A 13,031-nucleotide genomic window follows, 5' to 3' on the forward strand; every position below is an offset into this window, starting at 1 on the left:
AGAAGGAGTCATCGGCGTGGGGTGGAGAATGAAGTGGGCTTGGAGACAGAGGTGACAGAAGGAGAGCTCAGTGTTGTGGTTGGTTTTATATTCCTCATTGTAACTTACAGAAGTTTCTATGTACTGCTCTGGATGGCTGCTACACTGAAACATCTATGACATATGTCAGTGATAAGACACCTGATTCTGAAGGGAGACTGGGCATTGAGAACTCTGTCAATATGACAAGTTGTGTGTGTGGACTATAAGTAGTGACAATAGGCTGGAACACCGACAAACAGGTAGCACTGCTGGCAACCCAGGTTAATCTCACCTCCACTGACCCCAATGTGATCCAACTTCCTCACACAGGCCAAAGACACTCTGTTGGTTGGCTAACTCGCTCATTTAAAACACCTGCACTTTAATTGGGCGATGGGGGTAATAATGATTGATTTGATGACTACGAGAATGAGAATAAACTACAGAGGCCAAATGGCCATCTTAACAGGACTCCAGATGAGCTCTCATCAATGTTCTATGGAACTGAAGCAAAATCTCCCTGGTCAGTTCCGCTCTCAGCTTCCTGCTTCTGGTTGCAACCTAACACAAGCTTTAAGAAAAGCACCTGATCTTCCATCTGGTACATTGCAGCCTTTTGGATTCAGTACCAAATTTAACAATTTGCAGTAACTTACTCTCTCTTCCGGCATCAAAACAGGGCAGTTCTGCTGTTGGTCATGAGTTTGCAGTCTCAATATCACCAAGACCAAGGAGATGGTGGTGGACTTTAGGAGATCTAGGCCTCATATGGAGCCAGTGATCATTAATGGAGAATGTGTGGAGCAGGTTAAGACCTACAAGTATCTGGGAGTACAGTTAGACGAGAAGCTAGACTGGACTGCCAACACAGATGCCTTGTGCAGGAAGGCACAGAGTCGACTGTACTTCCTTAGAAGGTTGGCGTCATTCAATGTTTGTAGTGAGATGCTGAAGATGTTCTATAGGTCAGTTGTGGAGAGCGCCCTCTTCTTTGTGGTGGCGTGTTGGGGAGGCAGCATTAAGAAGAGGGACGCCTCATGTCTTAATAAGCTGGTAAGGAAGGCGGGCTCTGTCGTGGGCAAAGTACTGGAGAGTATAACATCAGTAGCAGAGCGAAGGGCGCTGAGTAGGCTACGGTCAATTATGGAAAACCCTGAACATCCTCTACATAGCACCATCCAGAGACAGAGAAGCAGTTTCAGCGACAGGTTGCTATCGATGCAATGCTCCTCAGACAGGATGAAGAGATAATACTCCCCAATGCCATTCGGCTTTACAATTCAACCGCCAGGAGTAAGATATGTTAAAGTGCCGGGGTTAGGACTCAATGTATTTAAGTAAACTACTTAAGAACTTTTTAAAAGCTATTATTAATGCTTTTTGAGAGAGTGATTTAGATGCATATCATATTTTTACTGAGTTAAGTATATAGATAGATAGATACTTTATTCATCCCCATGGGGAAATTCAACATTTTTTTTTCCAATGTCCCATACACTTATTGTAGCAAAACTAATTACAACCAATACTTAACTCAGTATTGTATGTAATTAGTTTTGCTACAATAAGTGTATGGGACATTGGAAAAAAAATGTTGAATTTCCCCATGGGGATGAATAAAGTATCTATCTATCTATCTATTATAGCTTAGGTTTTTCTTTCTCCAATAACGCGGCCTGATTTACTGATCATTTCCTGCATTTCTGATCTATTTCACAGCTCTTTTGCATCTGTTTTCTCTCTCTAATCGCCCTCTATCAATTAGATGGTTTTATCAATAGTTATCACCGTCCTATCCCTAGACTCACTCGATCGGAGATCTGTCCCATCTTTCCCCTTAGTAATTCACACTATCGAAGATATTCCATCCTTCCTCTTAGCAACATAAAACCAATTCCTTTCGAGATCTGACCATCATCAACCTGTAACTTTAACATTGTTTCTCTTTCCACTACTTGAATGTGTTGTAATTTTATAGATCTATGATCAAAACAAAGTGCTGTGCCATTTCATTTCTGATCAATTGCCAGAAACATTTTATTCCAGAACATCCTACAGTCATAGTTGTGGGTCTGAGGAATAGACTCTTCACATCACTGCACTTATCCTGCCGATCTATTCCAATCCCACCTGCCCAAATTCCATATCTCTCTGTGCCTTCCAAAGACCCCCGCAGATCTGTTCCTGCCTCCACTACCTCCTCTGCTCGTTCCAGATACCAACTAGTCTTTGTTTGAAACATATACCCCTCAAACCTTTAAACCCCCTCCCTCTCACCAAGGAGGTCAATGAGGACACTGGTTAGCAAGTGGTTAACCCCACAAAGATGCACACTCTGAAGCTGAGGAAAATTACACTTTCTGATGGAGCTTTGGATTGCAAATAACCTACATGTACAAGATAGAATAACCAACCTAGCATTGTACTTTTCAAAATCTTCCATAACTGAAAATCAAAACTGCACATGCTAGAAATCTGAAGTAATAAACGATAAAATAATAACTCTGGAATAATAAATAATTAGTGCTGGGAAGACTTGACAGGTCAGGCAGCAACGTTTCATCTTGAAGGCCCATCATCAGAATGGATTGTTCACAGATTCTAATTATCATGTTTAAGACAGGGTGAGCAGGATCTAATTGCGTTTCTTTCCAGTTCTGCAACCTTTTCATCCTCAGTCAGAATTTCACTGCAGGCTCATTTTCAAACATCAGTCAGTAGCAGGACACAGAAAATGTTGGAGGAGCTCAGCAGGACCTGATGAAAGGTCTTGGCCCGAAACATCGACTGCTTAACTCTTTTCCATAGACGCTGCCTGACCTGCTGTGAGGTCCTCCAGCATTTTCTCTGTGCTTTCCAGCATACACAGATCCTCTCACCTTTATCAGTCAGTAGCTACCACTTAAAAATACTCAGTTCTGTATTATTCATTGCTGTATAAATAAATCTACAATTAGATTTTGTTCAGAGAAGTTTCAAAGGTTGGTATATTAAATGACTTCTGTAAATTATCCCTCGTGTGTTTGTGAATGATAAAATCTGGTGGGAATGAAGAGAATGTGGGGTGAAAAACACACCAGATTAGTGTGGGATTGTGGTTAGCATGGACTTTGTGGGCTGAATAGCCTGAAGATTTCAAGAATGACACAATCAGATTGACTCTGCTCAAATATTTTATATCTGCCTGGTGAAGGTCGTGACTCTGACTTTTTTTAATGAGAGAGGTTGTATGACTGTTGCAACCAGGGAATGCAGAAACAGAACAAACAGACCTTATGAATCAAATGGCAGAATTTCATTGAGGTTTTTCTGACCAAGAGGATGCCCACTCTTTGGGAAACTCTGTGCCACGAGAAGGACGGTGGTTGGCAGAGACAGAATAATGGCCCAGAGAACCGTGATCTCTCGAGCTGCCAGCAGAAATGGTGGGTGCGGATCCAATTTGAAAAGAGAAATTTAGATGGGAGGGGTGCGGAGGGCTATGCTCCAGATGCAGGTCGATGGGACTAAGCAGATTATAGTTTGGCACGGACTAAATGGGCTGAAGGGGCAGTTTCTGATCTGACATGTTCTATGACTCTATGACTTCTTGGAGAAAATTGCTGAGAGACAGGATAAATAGAGGGGGAGGTGTAAAAACTTCATAAATATCAAGCCCAATACTTTTAATACATGGATAGTGATTACTGCTATCGGACAGAGTGTCAGGATTACAGTCTGCAGAGCATGGTTCATTCTGCTGCTCTCTCTGGCTGTCAAGTCAATTAACGGAGAGCACTCACAAGCTTGTACTGTTGGAATTGACGTGTCCAGACTGAAGTGTTCTGAAAGTTTGCAACTTCAACATTTAATTTGGAACAAGGTGGCTGAGTAAATTAGCTTGGGGGGAAGGCGCACTAGGAGCAGGGGAACAGATTAGCACCACTGCTTCTTTTGAGCCAGAAACAATGCTGGATCCAGCCTCTCTCCTGCCTTCAGCTGCAGGTTTCTCAAAGCCCTGAGAAACAAGCCGGAAAAGATAATAAAAGCAGAAAATATTGGCAACATTCAAAGTTTTAAAGTGCATTATCAAAGAATGTATGAATTATACAACCTTGAGACTTCTTTGTTTACAGGCAGTTGCAAAGCAAGGAACCCGAATGAACCCCATTAAAAAAAGACCAACCTCCCAGTGCCCAAAGAGAAAGAGGGAAAAAAACAAAAGAAACCATGCAAACAGTAGAAGCGAACAACAGCATTCCGAACCAAACTGAGTCCTTAGATCCAAATCCCCGGAGCAGCCTGGAGTAGGCCCAAAGCCTCAGTTCATCATATTAGCAGGGCAAATCGCTGCGAAGTTCGCAGACACAAACCACAGCAGAGGGGGCAGTCTCACCGCCTTAGCTTTTATGGAGAGAGAAAGCCCCCAGACTACCTGGGCCAGCATTTAAATTGTCTAAACCTCGCACTGCGACCTGGGCCCTGCTGCTAGCAAATCGCTCCAGGCCTAGATTTCGCTGTCAAAAGGAGCCATTCTCAACCTCTGCAAATCATCCTGTCCCCCAGAGTGATCCAACCCTTGAGACACCCGGCCTTTCCCGTCTACATTGGCCAGCATTTAGATTGCCCAAACAGCAGACTGTACCTCGCATTGGGAACCAGGCCTCGCCAAAGCGAATCACTCTGGGCCTTCAACACACTGCCCATCTATTCTCTTCAGACCTGGATTTTGCTGCCGTAAAAGCTGTTCTCGACTTCTCCGATTTGGCTCACCATTTAGAGCAATCCACCTTCATACCCGGGTTGGTTGGAGGAGCATTGGAACTCCTGCGTCCCATCTTCTCCCCTCCGAATCACTCACTCCAACCCGCACACCTCCAACTCCAAGTGTGTCGATTTTGCAATGCATCGGCAGGGCCACACCATTAATTTGCTTTGCCTTTGCTCACTTCTTCTTTGCTTGCGGTGATAGTTTATCACAAGTTACTTTACTTTTCAAGAAGTGTTATTGATAATGGTTTTAATCAAATCAAATTCAGGTAGAAGATGCTGCCAGACATATTGTTTCTCTTTCCATAGATCCTGCCTGGCATACTTCAGGTTTACAGCATGTTCTGATATTATTTCAGAACCTACAATTTTTTTTGATTTTCATTCTTTCACACATTGCCAGTACACCTCACCAACCAGTCTTATTAAAACCAAGTGGGTTAAATTTTTAAACAGTCACCACAGGGTTCAAAAGTCCTTCATGCTTTTTCTTTTCTTAAAGTCCAAAAGCTGAGCTGCGCAATAGGAACAACACATCGTTAGAGTCAGAATTCCTTCAGGCTACCTGAAGCTGTGGTTGCCTTGGACATATGGGAACTCGGTTCTAAATGCCACGGGCATTTACCTTAGTCCGACGGGAAAGAAAAATTCCAGATTTCAACATCTTCAGATGATTCAGGGATAAGTGTGGGAAAAGCTACGCCACAAGCCAACAGCAGTGAGAGAGGTATTTGCAGATGGAATGTTATTTCTACTTGCAAAGCTATTGCATCCACATGTTGGAGTTACTACTTGCTTGAGAGCATCAGCTCCATACGATACAGGAAATTTTAAGGGGCCACTTCCTTCCTGGCTGCAGTACAAATCATGTTTTTCATTGAAACAGCCCATTGGGAGACCAGATGCTTGCTCATATTTAACAGACAATTTTGGAAATCGAAATGGTGCTATTATCAGTCACTTTTCTTTCACCTCTGGGATCTACGCAAATCAAATTAATGGGATACGAATGAAAGGACTGTTGTTACTGATATATGCACACCTAGCTTTGGCAATTTTATAAGTTTCTGACACTGATGTCATTTGAAAATGTAAATGTTTAATTTAAACAATTTTTAAGATACACATGTAAAAGTAAAGACATCCCTGTCAACCCAACTTTGCAAAACCAACAGGCAGTCAGTATGACCCATACTATTCCACATTATACAGGGGTAGCAAAATTAAATTTCTGGAGTTATTCAAAAATAAGTCTGAACTTCTGTACAAACTCTGCACATGCAGCACAATTAAGGGTTAATAGGCACACCGATTAAAATCAGCTTTGTGGAGTTGCAAAATTCCCTTCTGCTTTTTCTGTAAATTAAATATTTACTTTTAATTATGTATCATAGCTTGAAAATGTGGCTCTCGGAAAGAATGTTGAAGCATAACACATTGCAACTGCACTCACTCATCCAGGTCCAAGTTTATCAACCGTTCAGCTAACTCACAGCTGATGTCTAGCTTATCTCCATTGCTTTTTGCATTGAAATACCTGAATACCCAGGCTGAAGAAATATCTGTCTTTCAAACAGGTTCCCAGCCTCAACAGTTTTTTCAAGTGAATTCCAGATTTACACAATACTGTCTGGAAAACTTGGAGGCTATCACAAACAACCTGGCTCTTTTTTTTAAGGTCAAGTCTCCTTGAGTTCTGGGCTTGTACTTGGACGAAATTGTTTCTCAAAATCTAACAAAGCCCTTAATCAGTTTAAGCACCACGGTTATATTGCTACTTAATCTTCTGCACTCAAGGAACACAATCCTTGGTCCTCTAATTTTACCTCATAATTTAGCTCCTGGCAGCATTCAGGTGAATTTCTAATTTAATCCATCCAAGGTCAACATATCCTTCCCAAGAGGCTGCACCAGAACTTTGTTTAGGCCTCAACAGTTTACACAACAGAGCATTGCTTCAATCCTTTTGTGTTCCAGCATCCCTGACCTGAACACTAACACACTATTGTGCTTGTTGATTTGTACATTTGAGTGACTTCTGCGCAAAGACCCATAAATTCCCTACATGAACTGGGTACAAGAAAGGCTGCCCGATTTGGCAATTCATGTACCCTTTCTAAAGAACAATATGCCTAAGCTTATCACACAGGCGTAGCCAGGACAGCAGCCACGTCCAATGGTTTGTGACATACAAATGCCTTTATCTAGCAACATGTATAAGAATGCAGTCAACCGGGAAACATTGAGGTCTTTGCCTCCATTTTACAAGGAAATTAATGAATGGTTTTGTTAATTGGGCTTCATACGTGAACTGTTAATTTGACATGGATTCACTAGTGATGATGTCACATCACTTGAGGAATGTTCTCGCTTGTTAAATAAAAGACCAGTAGTCAGCTGATGGAAAAAGAGGGATTTCAAAAGATTCTTCTGAAGATGGCTAGTGCAAGAAAGAACAATCAAAGCTCAAGCCTGGACTTGTGAGATGGAGACGAACTACGTGAATTCTGATAGATTATGGATGAAGGATAAAGATGAAAGTTGCTGATGTAGCTTCATTGCCAGGTATTCCTCTCACGTCTTGACCATCCACTGTAAGGCCGCTCTATAAAACATCAGGAATTGAAGTAATGTTTCTTAGACTCTCTAGTTGACATTTGTAGAAGCACTAGTAGAGTTCTTGGAGTCATTATTATTTGCTAACCTACCATTCCTTTTAACGTCCCAAGTTGTAAAATATGGATTCATAATGGCTTAGGATTGGCAAGTATCACCAGCCAAAAAACCAGCTCAAGTATTGGACATGCAATCTAAAAGTCTCTCAGCAATTAGCGTAGCTGTATTCAGAACAGAAAAACAAGAAAGGATTGGCATATTCATAGCATCAGGACCAAAAATAAATAAGGTTAGGTAGAATGCATGGAATGAAGGACAAGAAAACAATCCACAGAAACTATGAATGATATTCATTTGATGTAGTCAATTCAACCAAGTAGTAGAAAGAAGCACAAGGGCCGTTACACCAGGAGCCTCCAGGAAAATAGAAAAGGGACAGCAAGTTTAAAAAAAGGGGAGTTGAGCTTGAAATTTCCACAGCAGATGCAGTATAGATAATGGTATAAATTTTCTAATTCTGCCAACTCTGGTGCAAAACTCCAGAATGGAGGCTTCCTGTCTGAATGTGAACTTTTGACGGGGAATCTTTCAGCATTCAGATTTAGGACAAGCAAGCTGATCAACGAGACAGAAAAAAAAATGCTCCCAGATGAGGGATGAAGCAAGATGCAATAAACTTAAAACACGCTCCTGTTACCTATGGAAATTAAAGTATTGAGTGGAATTGATACATGGGGCACCAGGAATAAGAATATAAAATATGATCTCAGGGTCAGAGAAGTTGTTCAGTTGAAATTCTAATTCAATGGTTCAAAGGTTCATTTTACTGTCAAAGTATGTTCAATACAATTCTGATATTTGTCTTCTCCAGATAGCCATGAAATAAAGAAAAACAACAGCATTAAATCCCCACCCTTCCCCCGCAAAAAAAACAAGAACAATGACAATCTCCAACTCCCTCACTCACGGGGAAAAGAACAGCAACAATAACAATCCCCGACCCCTGTCACTGACCGGGGAAAAAACAGCAGCAACAACAACAACAACAACAACAACCACCGCCATCCCCCTCACTCACCAGGGATAAATAACAGTGTCAATAACAATCTCCGATCCCTGTCACTCATGGGGAAAAGACAGTGACAATAACAATCTCCGACCCCTGTCACTCGCAGGAAAGAACAGCGACAGTAGCACATGCTAGAATAAAACAGAGAACCCAATGTCCTTAGGACTTTGGTAGTTGGTAGTGGTGGACTCAGAGAACTTCTGTCAACACTCCAAAATGCTTCTACTTCTTTTTATGTTTAAATATACTGCACAGTTATACAATAAATATTCCAGTAAACCAGTGAGTTTATAGGGAAGAGAAATCAACAAGCACTCTGAACCACAGCTTCAGCAGATAACGTGCCATGTTCCTGATCCCTGGTGTTCTAGACCTCAGCTCCAGTTTTGGCCACAACCCAGCCGACAGTCCAGATCCCGGGCTCCCACTGCACAATCTACTCATACTCTGGATCCCAGATTCACATTCCTGATAAATGAACCAAGTGTCAAATGATGCCAAAGTGTCAAGATCTTCCATCAATCGGATGGATGCCTTACTTTATTTAAAATTTAAAACTAAAAAGAGTTAAATTCCAATCGGGGACATTTAGTTTAGTGCTGTCATGCGATTCCTTTTGTGAAGAATACCCTTTGGCAGGTACAGCAAAGTGAACCCCTTTTAACTGTGCATATGGAAGTCAGAAGTCACCGTCAGTTTTCCCAGAAATAACACCAACCACATAAGTCCCACCACTATTTATTACTACAAAACCTGGGCCAAAAGCTATAGTATGCATTATAATGTTGTAAATCTTCTCAAGGGTTTCACAAGAGCATTCTTAAATGAAACACAAATCGTGCAACAGAAATGACTGCAGATGACCAAGAAGTTTTAAGGAGCTGATATAAAAAAAAGTGGAAAATAGTGCAAGGGAAGGAATTTCAGAGTCAGGGTCTCGGATTAACTCACTGGAGGGACAATTGAAATTGGCGACGTTCATGACAGCGGAATTGGAGGGAGCAGATATCTTTCAGAGCCCTAGGCAGGAAGAGATTGACGACAGGGTAAAAGGCCTGGGGGGATTTGAAAGCAAGGATGAGATTTATGAAAGTGGAGAATTCCTCTTCAGTACAGAATGATAAATAAGCACAACCTTGTCTGATGAGGACATTCCTTTTTTAAATGATCTCTGGTGTGCAAGCTGACAGAGGTTCACTGGTACAGCCAAGCCCAAGGACATAAAAAAGGTATGCGCAAGCATTTCAGAAACATGCACGCAGGTGGGCTCGAGTGTGACCGTGAAGGTGGGAAATGTTATTCTTAACGATGACACTGAACTACACTTGAAGTCCTATCAGGAGCAGGGTTGAGGATCAAAGGTTCCACTCTCTGACTGAACAAATGGCAATGGATTTGTTTTTCTGCAGCTGGAAGAAATCTCTGCTCATCTGCAACTACACATCAGATCATTTCGAGCAGGGGTTCCCAACTTTTTTTTAAATGCCTTGGACCAATATCGTTGAGCAAAGGGTCTGTGAACCTCAGGTTGGGAACCCCTGACTTAAGAGACCGCAGCAAAGTCGGGCCAGGGTCGTGGCAAGGTTGAGCTGGTTGTTCTCAGCCTACACACGCCAGATTTTCTTTCAAACAATCTTCCCAGGAAAAGTTTAAAATGGGGGGGGGGGGGGGGGAAGAACAACCTAGATTAAATCCAGATATAACCATGCAAAAACAAAGAAAACAAACTGCAAGTGATTTAAAATAATAGCAGAAAATGAAAGAAACAGTCAGTAGATCAAGAAACATGTGTGGGGAAAAAAGACAAAGTTAACATATCATGTTGAAGATCAAAGATGCAGCCTGACCTGCTGAGTATTTCCAGCATTTTCTGGTTTCACTTTAGATTCCCAGCAACAGCAGATGAAGAGACATCTGGCTACAAATGGATAGGAAAATGGAAGCTGGTGAGCATTGCTGGACCACAGTAAAAAAAAAGGTAGAGGAGGATGGTCTGGCCAAACATGCCCTCAGCACGTCTGCAGCCTTGACACGAGAGGCGAGATAACTTTTGTCACAATCAGATTAGATTTAGCAGTGACTTAGACAGGAGACATCTTGCTCGCAATGTAAACCCGACCGGGTGCACTTAAAAAATGATTTCCCAGAAAGAAAACTACAAACTTACAGTCTTTAACATACAAGGAAGATTGAGGATGGGAAGTATTTTGCAATGGCAGAAGAGTTAAGGGGTTGCTTTTTGAGGAGAGCGGTGTTGACGGCAGAGAAATAACAACCCCCCCCCCCCCCCGGGGAATTAGAACCATTAACCACATGAGCTAACAGTGGGGACAGGAAGGGAATCAGGGTATTCAGCAGTTTAGTGTAAGTGGTGGAGAAACACTGTGAACAAGGGTGCTCAGAGCAGGCAAAAGGTGAGATATGTCCAGAGAAAGGTGTAGGTTTAAAGCTGAGGCTGAGAGAAATTCTGAAGTTTAGTGAAGGGAAGACAGTATCAGAGGTTGCAGACCTGTTGATCTCAAGTCAAGTCACTTTTATTGGCATTTCGACCATAACTGCTGGTACAGTACACAGTAAAAATGAGACAATGTTTTTCAGGACCATGGTGTTACATGACACAGTACAAAAACTAGACTGAACTACGTAAAAAAACAAGACAGAAAAAAAAAACTACGCTAGACTACAGACCTACCCAGGACTGCAGAAAGTGCACAAAACAGTGCAGGCATTACAATATATAATAAACAAGACAATAGGGCAGTAAGGTGTCAGTCTAGGCTCTGGGTATTGAGGAGTCTGATAGCTTGGGGGAAGAAACTGTTACATAGTTTGGTCGTGAGACCCCGAATGCTTCGGTGCCTTTTCCCAGACAGCAGGAGGGAGAAGAGTTTGTATGAGGGGTGCGTGGGGTCCTTCATAATGCTGTTTCCTTTGCGGATGCAGCGTGTAGTGTAAATGTCCGTGATGGCGGGAAGAAAGACCCCGATGATCTTCTCAGCTGACTTCACTATCCACTACAGGGTCTTGCGATCCAAGATGGTGCAATTTCCGAACCAGGCAGTGATGCAGCTGCTCAGGATGCTCTCAATACAACCTCTGTAGAATGTGATGAGGATGGGGGGGGGTGGGAGATGGACTTTCCTCAGCCCTCGCAGAAAGTAGAGATGCTGCTGGACTTTCTTTGCTATGGAGCTGGTGTTGAGGGACCAGGTGAGATTCTCTGACAGGTGAACACCAAGAAATTTGGTGCTCTTAATGATCTCTACCGAGGAGCCATCAACGTTCAGCCCAGAGTCACTGAAATCCATAATTATATTATTGACACCAAGTGCAACAACCTCATTTATCCAGTACTCTGATGCTACCAACAGAAAGATTCTAATTGTAATTTGACTCACTGGGGTGGGAAGTTATTTTGTTCATCTGATAGCTCCGTCAATCTACAACACTTGTGTTTTGTAAACAGTGCTGTTTTTCTCCTTTCAAAATTGACAAGGTTACTCCAAAGTTAAGAAGCAGAAATGCATTTCGATGACACAGAAACAGAGAACAGAAATACACACGGCAAGAAAAAGTTGAAAATGGTGATACTCCAATGAAAAGAATTCAACATTGGTTCCTCAACAATAAATGACAGTAAATTGCAAAGTTCACAGCTACATTTCATTAGGAGTTTGAGATTTGGCTTGACATCTAAAACACTCGAAAATTCTACACATGCACCATGGAGAGCATTCTGACAGGCTGGATCACTGACTGGTAAGGTGGTGGTAGGGGGGGGGGGGGGGAGAGGTTACTGCACAGTAAGCTGCAGAAAGCTGTAAAATTATCATGGGTGCTAGCCTCCATAGTATCCAAGACATCTTCAAGGAGTGGTGCCTCAGAATGGCAGCATCCATCTTTAAGGACTTCCACCACCCAGGGCATGCCCTTTTCTCACTGTTACTATCAGGTAGGAGGTACAGAAGCCTGAAGGCACACACTCAGCGATTCAGGAACAGCTTCTTCCCTCTGCCATCCGATTCCTAAATGAACATTGAACCCATGAACACTACCTCACTACTACTCATTTAACAATTTTATACACACATATTTACTGCAATTATATTTTTTCTATATTTATCATGTTTCGAAGTTAACAAATTTCACAACATATGCCAGTGATATTAGACCTGATTCTGAAAAGTTCTTCCTGAACTCAGAGAATGAAACAACTGTTTAAAAAGTGCCTTGAAATGCATAATGAAACTTGACAATCCCGATTTCATTTTATATAACCAGTATCTTTTTAAGTGTTCAGGAGACACATGCATCTCAGGACCAATGCGAGCAGAAAAAACAAATTCGTTTCATTAAAAATTAAAAGTCATGGAGGCAATTTATGCACAGAACATTAGTGTACGATGTACGGTTGTTTTTTTTTTAAGAAATTCTCATGCAACCAGCATATTCAAGCAACTGAGAATGTGTTATGTTATCATTGCCACCACTACCCTCCAAAATGCCCCCCACTGGTGCCTGACGGCTGAGTGGAGGGTATACTGAACGAAGGCGTCAAGAGAGCAGTTTATGATGA

General features: G+C 42.0%; 1 protein-coding gene across 6 annotated transcripts in view; it reads right to left on the reverse strand.

The window, feature by feature from the left end:
- Positions 1-13,031, reverse strand: part of LOC140738810 (plexin-B2-like) — a 242,601-nt gene that overhangs the window by 118,640 nt on the left and 110,930 nt on the right. Inside the window, exon 1 of one of the 6 annotated variants that reach the window (XM_073066677.1) lies at positions 4,646-4,722. The exons of the other annotated variants lie outside the window; for them this stretch is intronic. Coding sequence (XP_072922778.1) covers positions 4,646-4,707 — 62 coding nt within the window. The 5' untranslated portion in view covers positions 4,708-4,722. Of the gene's footprint in view, positions 1-4,645; positions 4,723-13,031 lie in introns of those variants that run through there. 6 annotated transcript variants of the gene reach the window in all.

Source organism: Hemitrygon akajei, chromosome 14 (assembly GCF_048418815.1).
Source record: "Hemitrygon akajei chromosome 14, sHemAka1.3, whole genome shotgun sequence".
Classification (NCBI taxonomy): domain Eukaryota; kingdom Metazoa; phylum Chordata; class Chondrichthyes; order Myliobatiformes; family Dasyatidae; genus Hemitrygon; species Hemitrygon akajei.